This window comes from Leptosomus discolor, chromosome 6, assembly GCF_034619465.1.
Source record: "Leptosomus discolor isolate bLepDis1 chromosome 6, bLepDis1.hap2, whole genome shotgun sequence".
NCBI lineage: Eukaryota > Metazoa > Chordata > Aves > Leptosomiformes > Leptosomidae > Leptosomus > Leptosomus discolor.
In genome coordinates, this window is record NC_141396.1 from 63,358,116 (window position 1) to 63,377,367 (window position 19,252).

Below are 19,252 nucleotides of genomic sequence, written 5' to 3' on the forward strand. Positions count from 1 at the left end.
TAACTGATTTACACAGAGAGCGCCTCAAAACAGAACCATCCTCTGGGGGAAATACATCCTGGTATTACAATACATCAGCTAAACACCTAGGAATGCTCCTGTCCCCACCCACCCAAGGCAAGGTTTAGAACCTGACCGTCACTATGTGTTGTGGTTTGAGCATCCCCAGCGGGCTCCAAAAGCACCACGCAGCCTCTCGCTCACCCCTACCCCATGCCCTGAGGGACGGGGAGGAGAAAATGCAACTAAAGGGCTTGAGGATGGAGACAAAGGACAGGGAGGGCTCACTCACCGGTTGTGGTCACGGGCAAAAGACAGGCTCCACTTGGGGACAACAACACACATTTAATACAAAACAACCACCACCATCAAGAATAACCAAAGATACAACCAGGGCCTAAATACAACACACCTCCTCCCACCCCTCCGGCCTTCCCGCGCTCAGCTCTGCTCCCTCTTCCCCCCCCAGCAGCGCAGGGGCAGGGAATGGGGGTCACAGCCCGGCCGGCACAAGGGGTCTCCCTGCTCCTTCCCCCTCAGGGAGAGGGGCCCTCGCAGCCCTCCCCTGCCCCACCGCGGGGTCCCTCTCCCGGCAGACATTCCTCCTCCATGAACTGCCCCAACGCGAGTCCCTCCCGCGGGGCCGCAGCTCCCCAACCCGCCCCAGCGCGGGGCCCTCCCGGCGCTGCCGCCCTCCCACCGACCGGCGGCTCCAGCGCGGCCGGAGTCGCGGCTGCTCCGGGCCCGGTCCCTGCCCCTCCGGCCCGGGGCCCTCCGCGGGCTGCAGGGCGACCTCTGGGCCACCGCTGGGCTCCGGGGGCTGCAGGGGCTCAGCCGCCACCCCCCCCCCCCCCCCCCGCGGGCCGCAGGGGAACCCCTGCTCCGGCACAGCTCCCCCTCTCCTTCCCCACTGACCGGGGTGTCCGCAGGGCTGTCTCTCTGCCATCCCCCTTCGCTCACCAACACACACAAAACAAACACAGAAACCGAAATCGACCGCTTTTTCTTTCCCTCTTCAGTAGTTATTCGCAGAGGTGCCATTGGCCTGGCCTTGCCCAGAGGTGGGTCCGAAACTGGAGCCGGGGGAGCTTCTCGAAGCCCCTTACAGCAGCCGCCTCTGTAGCCCCTTCCCCCGCTACCAAAACCGCTCCAAAACCCCACCAGACACCAACCCACCACGCTATGCCACTCCATAAACCCACAGCGCACCAACGCTTTGAGTTTTCTTCTGACTCCTTTACTTGTCTCAGAGAGGATGCACAGGGACAAGAACGGGTACAGAAGACAGCAAGAAGGATGCCAAAGGTGTGGCCCAGGCACCAGGCCAGAGAACATGGGGGTTTTTCAGCCTGCAGAAGAGGCACTGGTACAAAATCTTAAGCCACATGGAGAAGTGGATGTGTGTTCGCTGTCACTGGCAGCGTAAGATTTGGGGGCATGGGATGAAGCGAGCAGGAGGTGGGTTTAAATCAAACACAAAGGCTGCTCCCGGTACTGTGGAGTTCACTTGATGCCCTACAGCGCATCAGACTAGCTGGACCTCCATCCAGTGCAGTCCACGGGGCAAAATGTACCATTCAAAAGTGGTTGAGACTTCTCCTATAAAATCACTGTCACGAAACCCTCAGATCCACTTTCTGCAAAAAGACTAAAGAGCAACATCTGCCAATACCTTTCCCTCTCCCCGCCCCCGAGGGAAATCTGTCTTTAACAGGCTACTTGAAAGCGTTCAGGCTGCATGAATAAATGAAATAAGCAAACACAAAGTGGCTATTATTAGCGGCGAGATGCAGTGACCAGCTAATCGGCCATTCCCCTGTCATTTGACGATCTGAACTGAGCTTTATATAGCTTTGTTGCCTGTTCAAATCGTTGTACAACTAATTGATGTAATTAACATCTTGTCCCTCTTTTTACACTGGCAATTATAAGCCACCATCAGGCCTACGATGAGAAACAGGAGATAGGACTAGGATTTTTCATATCAAATGCAAAATAAAAGGGAGAAAATGTCTTTCAGATATCAACAAAAGCACAGGTCTTTCCATAAAGGGTAAAGGGGGAAAAAAAGATACTAAACTGTTTTTCCCACCCTTCACATGTTATTTTTAGAAAGTGAATGGTTTAGTGATTTGTTAACAAGAGCTACAGACTGGATATAACATTTGGATTTTAACCATTAAGCCCATTCCCTAAAAATGAGCGGGCCATGTCTGTAAATTGATCAGCCTGGAATTAGGGAGCTGTCTTGAGGGCCTTCCAAATACAAGGATTTTGTTTTCTCTTCTTGGCAGGTGGTTTAAAAGACAACAAATCTGTCCATCTAGCGGGACTGGGGAGAAAAGAATAGCAAGGAGGATATTATTTTTCTTATTATTACCTTTATTTATGGGTCTTGACTGGGTTTTCACGCTAAAGCCTATACCTGCAGTTTCTCTTGTGTTGAAAAGAGCATTGCCCTTAGTATTAAATGAAATGCTTCACATCCTGCTGAAGAGGGGAGGGATTTCCACACTTGCATTCAAAAATTCAGGGAGTGTAGTGACAGGACGAGGGGTAACAGTTTCAAACTGAAAGATTTAGATGAGACGTTAGGAAGAAATCCTTCCCTGTGAGGGTGGTGAGGCACTGGAGCAGGTCACCCAGAGCAGCTGTGGCTGCCCCCTCCCTGGCAGTGCTCAAGGCCAGGTTGGATGGGGCTGGGAGCAACCTGGTCTGGTGGAAGGTGTCCCTGCCCATGGCAGGGGGGTTGGAACTAGATGGTCTTTAAGATCCCTTCCAACCCAAACCATTCTATGATTCCATGAAAAATGAAGGTCCCTCTGGTCTTGAGCTGTTCTTCCTAAATAAATCCAGAAATGTCATGTCACTGGCCTGCACCTTTGAACTTTTCTCTTTTTTTTTCTGGGGAGAAAGACCAAGAGAGGACATACAGATTCACTGAATCAGGCTGGGATTTGCAAACTTTGGTCCACCTAACCCCTTCTAACCAAGCAGCTACTTCAAAGGAAGCCAAATGCCCCAACCAACCAACCAACCATTTCTCTCCTTTCCCACCAGTGCTGGGCTGCTTTCCCAGCACAACTCAACCCACTCGTAGAGCTCACGGCAATACTGGGTCATCTCTTGTGCCTCTAACTACTGCCCCTACTAACACCACCATTTCCCATCCCTCTCCTCAGTGTCTCGCAGAGCTGAACCCAGCGGGGAGTCCCAGGCTCAGCAAAGAGGCGAGAGGTGCTGTGGGCTGGAGCTTCCTCCAGCTCCAGAGCGAGAAGGAATCCATCAGTGACTGCATCAGCTGGAGGGTGAAAATGGAAAGTCAAGCTTTGCTGATTTCCACAGTCTTGGTTTCTCTCCATCCCTTTGCAATGCTTTAAAAAATGACCAAAAGGAAAAAAAAAAAAACCACAACAAAACCAAAAACAACCAACAAACGAAAAGGAGGGAACGGAAGGGAAGGGAGAGAGAAAGGGAAAGGATAAAAAAGGGGGAAAGGGGAAGCAGAAAACGGAGAGGAAGGGTGAAGAGGCTTAAAAATTAGGAGGGGGGGAAAAGGGGTAAATGAAAATAAAAATTAAAAAAGGGGGTAGAAGGGGAGAAAGAAAAAGAAAGTGAAACTGGTAAACAAAAAAAAAAAAAGGAGGAAAGGGGGAAATAGTGAAAAGGGAACATGGGAAACAAGAGAGAAAGGTGTAAGAAAGGAGGGAGAGAGGAAAAAGAGGGAAAGCGAAATAAAGCAAAACGGGAAAGAGTGAAAAAAAGATAAAAGAAAAAATGAAAAGGGGAAAAAAGAGGGGAAGGTAAAGGGGAAGAAGGGGAAAAAAAAGGAGAAAGGAAGAGGAAAGAAGGAAAAACAGGAGAAAAAGAGAGGAGAATAAAGGAGGAAACGGCAAAAGAAGAGAAAATGAGTAAAGGGGGAAATAAGCAGGGGCAAAAGCGGGGGGAGAAAGCAGGTGAAAGAGGCGAAGAAAGGCGGGAAGGAGAAGGCCCGAAGGGGCGCCCCGGGCAGCGCAGCCTCCGCGCGGCACCTGGGGCGGGGGGGGCGGGCGGGGGGCGGGGCCGTCCCGCCCCGCCCCGCGCAGGGAGGCGGCCGGGGGCGGGGGCGCGGGCGGCTCCGGCGGGGAAGCGGGCGCGGAGCGGGCGCGGGGGCCGGCGGTGTCGGCTCCGCCGTGCCTGGATGCGCTCGGGCCGGCGGCGGGGAGCGGTGGAGCGGATCCCGCAGCCGCTGCTGCCGCCGCCGCCGCCGCGGCGGGAGGTTGCGGTGCGGGGTTGTCCTCTGTGTGCGGCGAGGGCAGGATGGAGTCCGCGGTGCTGGGCGTCGTGGTGCCGCTGCTCGGCTGCCTCCTCTCCGCGGTGAGTGCTGCGGGGCTGAGCCCTCCCCCGGTGCCCGCTCCTTAGGCTCGGGCTTTGTCGGTTTAGCCTCGGGGCAAAGTTTGGGCAACTTTGGTTTAAGGCAGGTGTGGCTTTGTTGTGCTTCCTACCCCCCCCCCCCCCCCCCCGATAATCTGGAAAATAGCAGTCGCTTAATTTTCTTTTTCTTCAAGGTGTGCTTGCTCTTCAGGAGTGAGAGGATGGCTTGAGCTGGAGGGATTCACTTGGGGGGTTTAGGCGTTCGTTTCAGGAGCGGCTCTTGGTTTCGTGGGCATTCAGGTTGGCAGCCCGGCTTTCGGTTTGCTTTGCCTTCTGTGCAGGCGTTGTGAGCGTTTCCTGCAAAGCTCCCACCAAAGCTGGGGATAACGGGATGACATTTCCCCGAGGTGATTCAGCGGCAGGGCAGGGGGCTCTCGGATGGGACCTTCCTGCGGCTGAAGAACAACTGCCCACGAGAAGTTCAGCGAAGTGCCGCGCTCCGAAACCTCGTGTGGATGCGCTGTTTGAGGAAACAGCAGGAGCTGGGAGCAGAGGATGTGTTTTCTGGCTGCTGTGTCCCCTTCTGCTTAGAATTTCCATGCTTGCCGGTCCCTGATTGGGGCAGGGCTGTTTCTTCCACCGCCGCAGATGGTTCGTAGCGCGGTGTAGAATAATTAGCGAACGGGATTGTTTCTCCTGGCGATGTGTCTGTGCGCGCACACACGCACGCACGTGTGTGCAAAAGCTCCTTCTCTGTGCAGGCAGTGCAGACGCGGGGTTCTGCACATCTCGCTGAAGCTTTGTTCTTGCAGCTTGTTTCCTTGCAGCCTGTGATTCCCAGAAAGACCATTTTTATTCAGCAGGCTGCAGTGGGGGGGGGGGGGGGGGGGGGAGATTGGGTGCTGGCTGTGGCTGAGTTTCTCTCTTAATTCTAACCTTCTCCCACACTTATTTTGTCTCTTTGGAAGGTGAGGTTGCCTCACCAGCATCCTGTTGAGTTGGGTGAGGTTGCCCACAGGAACTAGGTTGCACCACCGGTACTTGGTTGCAAGTCGCTCGTGTTTGCTCTGCTCGGCTGGTTGACAGTGGTTTGCTCGAAGCTGCTTTGGTCCGTAGCAAGCACAGTCAGACCCACCAAGCTGAGCCTCAGAGAGCGGAAGGTAACCCAGATTTGTTACTGCATCACTCACCTCCCCTTTCTTCTCCCCTTATCCCTTAAGAAATGAGACAAATGGACTGATTTCCATTTTTTTTGGCTGTCACCGTGAGCCACCTTGCCATCTGCAACACCAGAGACTGACTTTGAGGAAGAACAGGCTGGGAAAGTAGATTAAAACATTAAAAAAATGACCAAGCAATTAGTTCCTGGAATTCTACAGACTTTGCTTTAGGGAAGATCCAAAATAGCTCCTGTCTGGGCCTGGAGCTGGGGAAATGAGAAGGGGGCAGCTCTCCCATCAGCTACTGGAGCTGCTCCAACTCTTGCTTCCACTGAAATCCATGGCATAAATCCCATTTCTTTAAACACTGTTGGCATGAAGAGGTCCTCTGGGGCCAGGTCCTGCAGAGAGTTAAGTCACGTAGTCTGCTGAAGTTCAGCATGCAAGTGGTGGCAGGATTGGGCCCTTACGCTGGTGCTCTTGGGTTGATCATTGCCATCAATAAGGGCAAACCCCTAAAGCTTTGGGACAACGGCAAGGCACAGCCTAGGTGCAATCCTCCACTGGTTCCTTTTCAGCCCTTTTATTACTTGTTGTTTCATACTTTATCTCACTCCCTTGCCCTTGGTTTGGTGCTTTCTCATTCCTTTGTTGTGCTAATGTTCCTGAGACCTGGTTCATTCTAGTTGGTTGAAGAGATTCACATGCTCCTTATCAGCGCTGATCTGCAAGGTGACTGATCTTGAAGTGCCTCAATGCTCGAGAAAAGCCCTGTTGGTTTTGTTTGTGAGTTTAAATCTGGGATTTGTCGCTCATTTTTAAAGCAAAAATAACTCTCAGTTGTAACAGCCTGGCTCTGGGACCTACGATGGCTCAGCAAAATTTTTTTTCTTATAATTTATGGTGATAATTTTTATTAGTATGTCCTTGGAACAACTCTGAACAAGAACGATTGGCTGATTGAGAAGTTCAGTGCTATAAAACTGTTGCAGCCATGTGGTTTCTAATTGCTGTTATAAACTTTCACCTCGGCCTCTCATGATCTACAAATGTGGAAAAAAGGAAATTGGGCAAATCTCATTTGCTGTAGTTCATCAGACCACGCTCGCCAGAAACCTGTCTCCTGCCACAGTCACCTTTAAACGTTTTGAAGGGAGGTGCTAAAGCTGTTGCGGAGCAGGGCATGGTGTAAATCAGGAAAAATCCCTGTTGAATTCTAGTGAGTCTAGTTTACCTCTTCAGGGGTGTAGGTAAGATAATCTGGCCCAGAGAGCTGCAAGTTGGAGTATTTTTTTTTTTTTTTTTCCAGTGTGTGTCTAGTAAATGAGATGTGGATAATTCAAAGCAGTTGGTGGATTCCACATGCCTCCAGACTGAGAGCGTGTTGAATTAGCCAAGTCTGTCCAGCTGGTGTAACTTGTGCTTTTCTTCAGAGTTTTATTCTGCTCCAGTCATGAAGTAGACGCATGATGGAAAGGAATAAAAAACTGGGATCTGATCCTTTAGCGGTCCAAGCGTAAATGCTGGAAACAGGATCACTGTTTAAAAAAAAAAAAAATCAGTAAAATTTAAGCTCATGGGACAACCACTCCAGGCATATCTACATCTTTATCATCCTGTCATTGAGTGAGAAGTTGGATAAATTCATTCGAACCAAAATAATCAATGTTTTTGGCAAAGAGGCAAGGTACTCACTAGAATCCTGTTGCCTAATTCCTGCATCCAACACAAAGATCCTTTAGCAATGACAACTTGTGTTTAACAAAGGCCTTGCCACAAAACCTCAATGTGTTACTGGGTGTACGATTTATTAAATGTATACATGTATAAATGCATGACTGACTTTATTTAAAGCCATCTAGGAGAACCAGTTGCCCAACCCTGTGTCTGAGTAGCTTGGAGTGTCTCATTGCTGCTCTATAATGTTGAAAGTTTTCAGAGTACATATTTTCAGCAGTACATGTGGTTTAGAAGCTCTTATTTAGGGCATAACAAGGCAAAAGAGCAAAATGAGCAAAATAAGAAAAAAAACCCAACAAACCCAGTATCTGAGGGAAATATCCTGTGTGGAATATTTAAGGCTGTTTCCAGCAGCGTGTTGCTCCAGCCCACCAGCATGTCAGCAGGGGGATTCACACCATAATTATCACCCCCTCACCACAGCTGAGAGGTTGGTCTCCAGCAGGAAAACTCTGGAGAACCAGACAGGAGGGGGATCGTGATGTGTCATAAAAGGAGTTGAGTCCACCAGGGTGTTTTTTCGGAAGAGGGATAGTTGCCAAATATTCAGCGTCAGGAGGCAGATGGGACCATGGACAGAGAAAGCTGTCTGGGTTGTTGAATTTGTGTGTGGAATGTGTCTGTTGTTTCCTTTCCCCCCCTTTTTTACGGCACTTTAAAAATACTCTGGTTCAAACTGCTTCCCGTTGTAGTATCAGCAGCGCTGTGACAGCCAGAGGGCTGCACCAGATAAAAATGCAAAGTAGGATGCGCTGTGTTTTGTGCTGAGTCCGTCCAGCGCCCGACTTGTGAGGCTGCCGTTACATTTTGTTCTTGTTTTCATTGTTTCATAGCGGCGTGACTTTGCTGAGCGGTATTTGTGTCTTCTCGCTTGGCTGTCTAAGGAGGGGGTCATGGTAGTTGGTGGATGCAAAGCAGGGAGGTGCAAATGGGCAGCTGGGGCACGAGTAAGTGATAGGACCCATGTCATGAAAGAGGTGTTTGAGCTCTACTGAGGCACCAACTGGGAGGCTGCCTTGGAAATGGCAAACATACAGAATTTCTATTATTTTTCAGGGGGAATAAAAAAAAATAAAGGGTTGCTTTTTCCCTTCACCAGATGGTCTTCAGCAGAAACAACTGGAAAGACTGGTATCTTGTCAAAATCAATCTTCCACTTGCCACATCGTATGCTGACTTAGTCTGGTAGGACTGGGAAGCTACCTGGTGTTTGGGCTGGCTTGTAGACACAAATCTTTGTTGGGGATGGAGAAGGGAGGGAAGAGGGACAGGAGGGATATCTCCCTGTTCAGCATCGTGTCCCTTTTGTTGTCAGTCTGAGGAAGGGCGTTGGAGACTGTGTAGATCAACGAGACCCAAGACAAGATGATTTCTTTTTTTTAAGTCAGACCTGAGCACACTTGGAGGACATTTGTCACACTGCATGGCACCTGTGGATCAAGTTTAGGAAAGGAGTCAAATTATCTGTGTGAAATAAAAACTGTTACTCGAGTTTTGTGGAGGAGCAGGATTTTGCTTGGTTTTGTGAACATGGTAGGTCATGTCCTGCCCTCAGACCAAGTCAGCACGAGTGAGGCAGTGTCATTTCACTGCTGAGAGCAGGATCACTGCTGCATCACGCTGGCTCGGTGGAAATGGATATGTGATTTTTCCAATGCCTGGGGAAGGTTGTGTGATTAAATGTAGCTCCATTCTCTGGTCTCATCAACTTTGTCTCTTCTGTATTGGAAAAAAGAGGAAAATGTTTTGCAAGACCCAAAATCTAGGAAATGCCACCAAGAAAAATCCTCAGTCATGGGCCAAAAACATAGACAAACTGCGTCAGAGATGCTTGGAGACCCCAGAGCGGGAGGGGGTTGGAGTTCTGGCCAAGCAGGTGGGATGGAGAGCACGGACAGACAGACAGGCAGGCAGGTCAGAAGCTCCCACTCTGTCATCAGACTTGCCAAGCCTGCCTGTGCTGTGGCACTGATTTGTCCTCCTGCTCAATGCAACTGGGCAGGGTTTCCCTCCATGAGTGCTGAACAGTGCTTGAGTTTGACTGCTTCCACGCTCCTAGATGTTTTGCAGAAGTCACAAGCTCTTACAGCTTCATTGGGGTGGGAACCAAGCCAAGAGAGGAGAGGTCTGTGCTCTGAAAATGAGATCCTGGAGGACCGCAGTGGAAGAAAAATCAGACCCTTTGAATCAAGGTATGAGAGGGGCAGGGAAGTGATGCCAGCCATCAGCCTGGCCTCCATCCAGAGCTAACACCATGTCAGGGAGGTCCTGTGCATGGCTGGGGAAGGCTGTTCACCAGCGGAGCAGTCTTCTTGTCACCGTTCCCTTTGGGAGCAACCTGCAACTTGCTTGGCTTCGTGCCTGACCACCAGGGATTTCTCTGAGATGACTCATTTCTCCGGGCACAAGCTTCACCTTTCACACTGCAAGACCCATAACGCAGGGAGAGTTCATTCATTAGTGCTCAGAAAGTGCTTTGGGGGAGGTTTGAGAAGATGGGCTCCCCAAAGCCACTGTTCACTGTATGCTTCTTGTGTCATTATCCAGCCCTTTGATTTGTGGAGTGGGGCAATACCGGGCTTCTTCAGCGCTGGGCTTTTAGAAAACCTAAAGGCATCTGGAGATGGGGATTAAAGTGCAAAGTTTCCTTCTGATAAGGATGTTGTTAATAAAGTACCAAGATTTTCTGTCCTGAAACTTCAGCATCTACTGGCTATTAGCTTTGCTACAGATCACTTTTAAACTGCTTAGCTTCACGCATAAACCCTAATGAGGAAAGAGCTATAATAGCAAGAGCACTTATGTTTAATAATTGCCAGTCTGCACAAATATAAATAGCCCATGTGAACACGGCTTGACCTGCTGGAAGCGAGCAGGTAAGGTTAAGAGATGGAAGCAGGTGCGATATTTCTTTGCTGTTACAGTCCTTGCCCCTGATATTCTTTCCCCGACTCATCGGTCAGTGGTGCGGATGCAGGGCAGGTGCGGTGCCCTGGAGTCAGTGCAGCCCTGGTATGAAGGTAGCGTAGGTGACACCAGAACTCAGTTCAGTAATTTTTAGATGGTTGGTTTATAAAATTAATTTAGGGACACTTTTGTGCACAGGGATATGCGTTGTGAGTTGCTTAAGGCTGGAAAACACGCATTAGTGCTGCTTTACTGGCAGTTTATTGTGCCAGATTTTATCTACAGCACTAACTTTTATATATATAGTATTTCTAGGACTTAAAGACCTATTTTAGCTTCTGAGCCTTATGTGAATTTTAGAGACCCTGATGTACTTCACATTAAGAGAGTCACTTTTCCAGTCAACTGAAACAGGGGATGTTAACAGCCTTAAACTCCTCAATTAGTCACATTAGATAGATTTCTCACCCCCAGGGCAGTCACTAACCATCCATTTCACTGTTTGCACTGCTGGGAGGTGGAGACTTTTACTTCTGTCGTTTGCATTTGAATTCAAGTGTCAGAGCTGAATTTGGATCATTTTCTGATTCAGAACCAAATCGGGATTGTTTTTGTGTTTCACTAGTGGGCCAGACCACAGACTTGGTTCTGATAAACTCTTCTGGGTGTCACGCCTTGGCTTCACTGATTTGCTTTGATTTTAAAGTCTAGAAGAGACCAAAGGAACTGAATATGGAGCCCCCAACTCTGCTGATCAGCCATCCCCATGATCCCCTTCTTGCTTTTGCAGCAGGCTCAGGGATGTTCCTACTCTTCCTACTCCTGGCAGTTGGGGAGCTGAGTATGAGCTCCACATTTTTTTAATCATCATCCCTGTGAAATTGCATCTCATTAAGAGGGAAGGGAAAAAAAAAAAATCTATTTAAATACAATTCTTGTCTGGAGGGGAAAATATCAATACTTTGTGTCTGCTGTGTAAAGCTGAAATCTATTGGGTGTCTTTTAAAAAGACATTTCTTCAAGGCTCCAACCTTGATTCTGTGTTTAACAGAGGTTTCAATTAATACCTGGTGATTTGTAACACCACAACCAACATCTGAGCAGCAAGTGCCTCCAGGGCCCTTATAAATGTCATTGTCTGTCACAGCTAATCGGTCTGTGAGCTTCCTTGCAGGTGACCTCGGGGTGGGATTCACCTTGCGGATTAGGACACCTACGTTTTGGCATTTTTGTGTAGGTGTCTACGCGTGACCCAGATGGGCTGAGCTCCCGTTGTGGTCAGCGGTGTTGTCAGGTTCAGCTTAGGCACCTCAGGCCGTTTGAGATGCAGGAAAATATCCCGTTGTCCCACATCTTCCCTTTCTGGAGAGCGAAGCCCCTGCAGATGCTGTGTTATCGGCCAGCCCCACGTGGCTGCTCTGAACACAGAAAATAAAGTTATCTCAAATGGCACCGTGTCCCTCCGTTACGCACCTATTTGAACCTTCATTGACTACAGTGCAGCTCAGTCCTCAGGTAGGCACATACATTTAGAGATCTTAAGCTGCAAGCTGAATCCCTCTCCAGGTTTCTCTTGTGTTGTTAAGAGTGAAAAAAAAGGAGAAAACCTGCTCACGCTCAGCTTTTCCCTGCAGCCTGCTTTATTCATTACTGAAAAGCAGCTTTTATTTTATCTTTCCTAAGTGGCCAGACTGCTGCAGTTCAAACTTTAAGGAACACATTCCTTTGCAAGGCAAAAAGGAAACAAAATTAAAGATACTGAATGCAATGCCCCCCCCCCAAAAAAAAAAAAAAATCCATAACAACTCTGTACTTCTGCAACAAAATGAAAAGCTGCTTCAGTGCTGACACTCAGCATTTTTATTCACTCAGCTTGGAAACGGCCAGAATCCAAATCCTGCTGGAGATTATACCTCTTCCACCTTTATTTTGCTGTAGCCAAATTCAACTCTTATTTTAACTGACTGCAGTGATTATTTTTTTTTATAGCTTCTTTCCCCTTACAGACCCCTAGCCATTCATCAGGGGAGATGTGGACCCCTTTAGAAAGTTCACCTCGTTCATGGCTATGTGGGACATACGTACTTGGTTTTGGTTCGTTTTTTGGGGGTTTTTTAAGTCACCTTTTACAGCCCTCAGGAGTTTGCTGAGCAGAAATTAAACCCCCCTGCCCTGGCAATGTGCTTTCTTGCAGAGGGAGGGAGTGAATGAGATATTCCCCAGGATTGTTCAGCCCTCGCTGGCAGGAGAACTGCTCAGCTGTGGAGCTGCAGCAGCGCTAGCTGATGTGGTTGCATGTATCCTGCTGCTAAAGCCACTTCATCCTCTTTGCCATCAGTGATTGGTCTCGGTCCTGAGCTGTGACTGGTATTTCTTGACTCCTTTTTTTTCCTCCCTGTAATTTGGGGCTAGTAATTTGGGGCAATTCAGCAAGAAGAGGCTGCTTCCTTCCCATTGCTGAGTCCTGCCCTGTGCTGGGAGCTGTACAGAGGGGTGATGGAGCCTCTCTGCCAGCTTTGTGCTGGCTGGGGACCCCTTTGGGATCAGTCACAGGGATTTCCTATTGCCTCGGGATCATTTCAAAGCAAGGTACAAGCGCAAAAGAGCCAGCGCTGAAACAAACCACTTGTTTCCTGCAATGTCTGCATCCATCTGTTTGGTTATTTTTCATTTTCATCCTGGCTCTTAAGCATAATTAGGCTTTTCCAGCTTTTTTTCACAACAGAACCAGGTTTTCTTTTTGCTTGACATACTCAAAGGCAGAGAAAAATGCTGCTGCTGAGAAGGTTCCTAGCTTCACAGGGCACCGAAAGGAGGCCAAACACTATGCGAAGAATTACTGACATGCTCAAGTGTCGACTGCTAGGCTGCTTGCGTTTTTTTGGGGGATGACATTAAACACAGCTGCAGAGCTGTGTGGGTCTCGGCTCTGCCATGCACTTAATTCCAGTGCTGCAGTGACTCCTCTCAAAGAATTTTCCCACCCTTTCCGTTCTTCTCTACTCGCTGACTCCTGTTGTACGGTTTCCTTTTCGCACAGTCTCTCTGTACAAAGCTTTTTTCACCTGCTGGAGCTGGTGCTTTGCAGTTGAGGCACGGGCCGTGGTTTCGGGCGCAGCAATTCTTGTCCTTTCCTCCTCTGCGCGCAATTTCTTTTGCAGCACCATTTTCAGGAAAATTAAACTTTGTTCCACCTCGCCACGGTCTCTCCTCCCTCCCTTAGGAAGTCATACACGTTTCAGCAAACAGTACGTCAAAGGCTTATCTTCAGGCTGTTTGTGTACAATGCAGATGAGGCAAGGTTTGTCAAGAGAAGTAACAGCTTATATTGGAACAACTGAAACATAATTTTATATATATATTTATTTATATAGTTATAAATACAAAATAAAAATATGTACTTTCGGGTATAGAAGTTATTCCTGAGGTCTGTGAGAGAAACAAAGCTGAAGAGCAATTGTTCTGGGTTTAGCCTGGAGATGTTTATCAGCGGGACAACGTGTAAGAAGAATGTGCTGGCTGGGGAGAGTGGCTTACTGCAAAACTATCGCTACCATCTTTCTGTGTTATTGACCTACAACTTATCTCCAAAAGCTGAGCCCACAGATTAACATTCATGGCTCTGCTGGGCATTAAAAACCTCAAAGTCGGTGGAGACGTTGATTTTTATGACATGCCACGGTTTTCTTCACGTCTCGCCACCTGCTCGTTTCTTGCTGTCGCAGAGGTGATAACTCTCGCCCACTCCTGCAATCCCACAAGGTCTGATGTTCCCACCAGCTCCTCCCTGGCTAAGTGATTTGTCTGCTCTGCAGGTGCTAATTACTCTTTTTCTCTGTAATTAACAAACTTGGCTGGACTCAGAACAGTTATTTCAGACCTATGCATAGCCTGTAGCCTGACATTTCCTGAGTGTGTTTCAGAGTTAAAGAGCTTCAAAAGCTTTTTTCCTAGCTCTAGCTGTACTAGTCACTCTAATAAAAAAATATTATGTCCCTTATATCAGTAGCTGATCTTGGCTATAATAGCACTGTGGTGCGAGATGTTAGAGATCCGTTCATCTCGGTCCCTAGTTCTTTTGGAGATGCTGGGTGGGATGTCTGTCAGTGGCTGAAGTTGCACTGGAAGCGTGTGATCTGCTCTATAATTGAATTGACACGCCATGAGGAAGAGACTCCTAACGTTGGCATGTCTATTTGTGCCTTCCACCGTGATGGTTTCATTTAGATCTTACAAGCTTGGGGGTATAAGGCAGGAACAACCTTTCTGTCTCCTTGAGGTTTCTGCCAACATAGGGCTGCTGTTGCATTCATGCGATTATCTACCTTCCGCTTCTTAAAGTTCTTTTTTTTTTTTTTTTTTTTGCTGTTCTCCTTTGACTAGGAAGCTGTTCCCAGAGCCAGACAGCTCTGGTGGTTAAACTCTGTTACCCAAGCCCTCACGGTTTTGTAGATGGAAAGGAAATTAAAAGTTAGAGCTTGCTGCCTTGGGTCTGCTTGACCTGAGCCTCAGAAATGCCTTAAGGGACCAATAAGCATCTGGAAATAGTTTTAAACCTAGCTATGAAGCTGAAGCTTTGGTTGTCTGTTCAAATTTTTTTGCTACGTATTGTTGTTACAGGGAGATAAAACAAAACCAGGATTTATTGAAGGGACATCGTCCAGAAACACTAAATTCAGTTGGGGAAGAATAGCTGAGTAAAGGTTGTGGCTTTCTAAAGGAAAGACGCCTAATGTGCTCAACAGGACTATATTTGATTTTTGGAAAAAGAGATGCAGAAGGGAAAAAGAGTCCAAGTGGCTGCTGCAAGCTGTGATGGAGAACTTGGGGACTGTCCAGGACCTATGATCCCAGCATGGTGTTTGCCTGGGACATGGTGAGGACTGGGATGAGGGAGAGGAGAAGGTTATGGTACCGTATGGAAGGGCAGCTGGGAGCAACGGGCAAGAGAAGCATGAGGGCAGCAGTTGTGAACTCCAGCTGCAAAGGGCTTAGGAACTGCGGCCTTTAGGTAGATCCCTTGTGGAACAGTCCCACATTCGAGCTGAATCTCTTGTGCAGGTTGATCACTCGGTCTGCTGAGCCCACTTGGATCACCACTGTCTAGAAGCATCCCAGAGCTGTAACGCTCCTGAGGGGCAGCCCGTGCTGCGAAAGCTGAGCAGCCCAGGTGCAGTTGTCTCTCCTGTGCTGCCTTTTTCCAGCACTTTTTTTTATTTTTTCCTCTGAGTATTGCTCTAATACTGTATTTCTCCTCCTGTTCCTCTCAGCTGCAGATCTGACAGGATTTGTTATTGCACTACTGAAATCATCATCATAATAAAACAGCAACTGTGTCTTTGATTTGGGCTTACTTTCTTCCCCACTACAGGACTGCTGAAAAGTCAAGGCTCTGTTTCTAGAAGGGGTATTAAAATGCTTGGCAGGTTGATGCCCTTCTACTTCCTAATTATTTCTTCTCTGCCAGTTCACCACTCAGGGTTCCTCAGCTGTCAGCTCTGGAAACAAATATTAAATATGTATTGCAGCCCTGAGAGGAGAGCCCAACCAGTCAGAGTACAATGCACCTAAAAATAAATGCTTATTTCTCTTGCAGAGTAGCCTGGGGTGAAGTACAGGCAAGGAACAGCATCCACTGAGGCAGCCATGAGTAGAAGGAGAGGAACCGATCAATTCAGCTACAGCTGGAGAGGGGCAACGGTTCAGGCACAGGTTGAAGCTGAGAAGGTCTTAGTTCAGTTCCAGGCTCTGTTAATGAACTTTCTGCTAGGGGTGGTCTTGCAGCTGAATGCTTAAAACCCAGTCTGGGAATGAGAAAAATACTCTTCCTTTACTTGCCCTTTGCTTACTTCTTTTCACTTTTGTGTGCCTACACCGTAAAGGCTCCATACTCAGTGTTTGGCTAGATTAGCCTTGTAAATCGATGTCATGGGGGTGATGCAGTTACCCCCTACACGTGCAACCGTGATAACGTTGAGGAGTGGAAGCATCTTCTAAAGTAAAGGGCTGGTGCTGGTGCAGGAGTGTTTGTACCCTCGATGGGATTGAGTTTGTCTGGGTGTGGGAAGGTTTATAGCAGTGAGGGAAGCGAGATGTGAGAACAGCCTGCCAAAAGCAGCACCGAGAGCCAGAAAGCCAGCTTCTCTTGAGATGGAGGTTGGCCAGTTCCTGAAAGGGATGTGTTGTCTGTCACAGGGACTGCTTCAGAACAAGCCTTCCTGTGTGATGTGTGTGTTATTCAACTGCTAGGCAGGGAGAGCAGTTGATGGGATACTGTTCACAAGGCAGCACTGGTCCTCCTGCTTAAGGAAAAAATTAGCAAGGCAAAGCCACCTTTAGCAGGAGAAAGGCACTATGGCAGCATGGATCTACCTGTCAGTGCAGGGACAGGAGGTTGGTCAGTCTTGGAGACCCATCCATGTTTGGCTTTGAGACTGGTGAGAGTAGGAGACGGAAACAGATCATCTTGGAAAGCTACTGGTTTATCGATGGACAGGATCTCTTTAGGGTTTCATATAGTCCCCCCAGTATTGCAGCTTTGCCGGTTCTCCAGTGGGAAGGTCCCACTGATGGTGCCTCTTTTGGCAATCCAAACCAATCCCCTTGGTTTCTTTTCTTTGAAGGTACACGTGAGTGCGTTTGGACACGCTGTAGGACAGCGTGTTCCTCTCGCAGGAAACTCAAAGCCAACTGGAGGGCTTTGCTCTCTGTGTGACGGGTCACTGCTCTCTCCCACCATTACCCCTTGTTTGGAGGGATCCATCCACAGTGGACTCGAGCATTCCTGTGCCAGCCCACAGTGTCATCGTTCAGGCTGTCACGGAGGTCATGGCCGTGGAGGGAAAGAAGTGTTTTGATAGGGAGCAGAGACAGGGAAATGTTTTCATCGTGATGACCCTGGCCATATGCTCAGTGTTCAGCCAGGGGCTGGGTTGACAGTCCCGGCACGGTGTTTCACAGAGCAGATGAGGTCTGTTTCTTGTAAATCTTTAGTTTCAGATGGGAGGGAGAGGAGGATTAATGGTTTTGATTGCTCATTTTTAAACTCGCGAGTTTAAAAACGGTGCGTGTCTCCAGAAAAGATGCGGTCAAGCATCTCCAGCTGCGCATACACATGTACATGAGCTGCTTACAAGGGGTGAGCAACTGGGTGAGAGGGAGAGAAATTTAAAATCGATATTGTACGGGGACAGTGCAGTCTGCAGCGGGGAAACCATTCTACTTCTGCGCAGCTCACCCAATTAGTGGCTGCAGCTGACCTCGGACTGTGGGGTGCATGGCTTCTGTGAAATGAGATTTAATGAATCTTAAGGCTAAGATATAAAGAACCTTGACTGAGCTCTTCCAATTAGACCTTGCTGACTGTGTGTCTTCCAAATGTGTATTTTCCGTAACAAAAAAATCCTAAGCTTTTACTTGAGGAATATTTTCAGGAAGGTGGGGTTTTCCGCTGTTAAATTCCGGAGGGTGAGGGAGGTATTTACATGTGGGGATTTTACTTCTTGATTAATTGGGGAGAAAAAAGAGTAGCTTTTCCTTTTTTTTCTTCCCATCAAGAAACAGGAAAAGTTCACAAGTTCTGAATTTTTTTCTTGACAGAAGAGTAAATGAAGGAAAAAACCTTGCTTTTTATGGATTGTTTTTAAACTTTCTTGCTCAGGCCAGAAAATAGCCAGAGTGTGCCACACCTTTAAATGATGCCACAGCCATTCCTGGGAAGGAGGGAAATACCACATCCCTGATTCGCAGGTTGGAAGACTGATACACTTAGAGAAGGGATAATGACCTGTCTGTTAGATCATAGGTCAGGTAGTGGAAGAGTTTCGGTTTTGAAAGCTGTTTGATCACAACTACTAGTTTGAAACCTGTTCAGTCTTGAATATGTTTGGGGCATCTCTAGCTCAGTTCAACAGCAGCAGATTTAATTGGGGAAGAAAATTTCCAGGCCTGGAAATATAATATTGGGCTAAGTCTAGAGTTTAAAGGTATTTAAGAATCTTAACAAAGTCCTGACCAATGAGATCAGGGTTTTGATGTCTCCTGTGGTGTATATTAGTGGGTTTACCCCCAGTTATGTTTTTCTGCGAAAGGGTGGCATTTCAATGGTGTGACTGAAAGCAGCTCATCTGGGTGTCAGGAGGGAGAGGGCAGGAGGAGCTGCAAGGGTAAAACTGCATTTTCTTCGTTATGTGGGAGACCCTTAAAGATCAACCTGTCTGTTCTTGGGTTTGTCCGGGAGATGGTTATTTCAGCCTCTGTAATCCAGAACTTTACAGCTGTGATAGTCTTACTGGAGCTAAAACCAGAGTGACTTGCCTGATTGAAGTAGCATCTGATCCTCTTTCTGTGTGTAAGGAAAATGCCGCTGAGTTCCTGTGACAGTGCTGTTCTGATGAAGAGTCCCACAGGATTATTGCAAACAGCATGGGTTCAAGACCTCAGTTCTAGCATCTGCCTCAACATCCCTTTCCCTCGCAGGAGCTGGCACTGAAAACAGAAAGATAAAAGCATGCAGGCACTCAGTCACATACTTATTTGGCCGTAGGAATTTAACTAACAGTTGTGCTTGGGAAAATCCTACCCTGCAGTTACCATCCTCAGCCAGAATAAATCAGCTTAGCTTCGCTGACGTTAACATTGCTGTGCCATGCTGTCTGAGGATCTGGCTGTGAGATTAATGCTCATGAAAATTGTTACGGGAGCAAACCTGGAAGGCTGAAACCCAAATGTAGCACAGGCAACAGCAGTCCTCCCCATGGCCTGCGGGCTGTGGCTGCATGAGATCTTCTTCAGGGAACACCTCGAGGTGGGTGGGTGGCTGGCACAGCTTGGGTGACCCACCCTTGCCCGTATCATGACCTGTGAATTTTGTTGTCACTCTATGGAGAGGCCTCTGGCAAAATAAAAGGACTGTGGCAACAAGCCTGGATGATAGCGCTGGGGAAAGAAAAAGGGTCCTTAACCGTTGGACGGTGGGATATATCTGCTAGGCATGGGTCAGGTGTACAGTTTCAGCCTTTGTCCCGAGGGCACTTTGGAGACAGTGGGAAGCATTTCAGTTGTCTATGAAGACAAATAATAGCACAGCCAAG

At 48.1% G+C, this 19,252-nt stretch overlaps 1 protein-coding gene across 1 annotated transcript in view; it reads left to right on the plus strand.

Annotated features, from left to right (window-relative positions):
- The first annotated feature begins 4,299 nt into the window (after positions 1-4,299).
- Positions 4,300-19,252, plus strand: part of LOC104342673 (vasoactive intestinal polypeptide receptor) — a 108,538-nt gene continuing 93,585 nt past the window's right edge. Inside the window, exon 1 of the mRNA XM_086467336.1 lies at positions 4,300-4,356. Within this exon, the coding sequence (XP_086323462.1) occupies positions 4,300-4,356 (57 nt within the window). The remainder of the gene's footprint in view (positions 4,357-19,252) is intronic.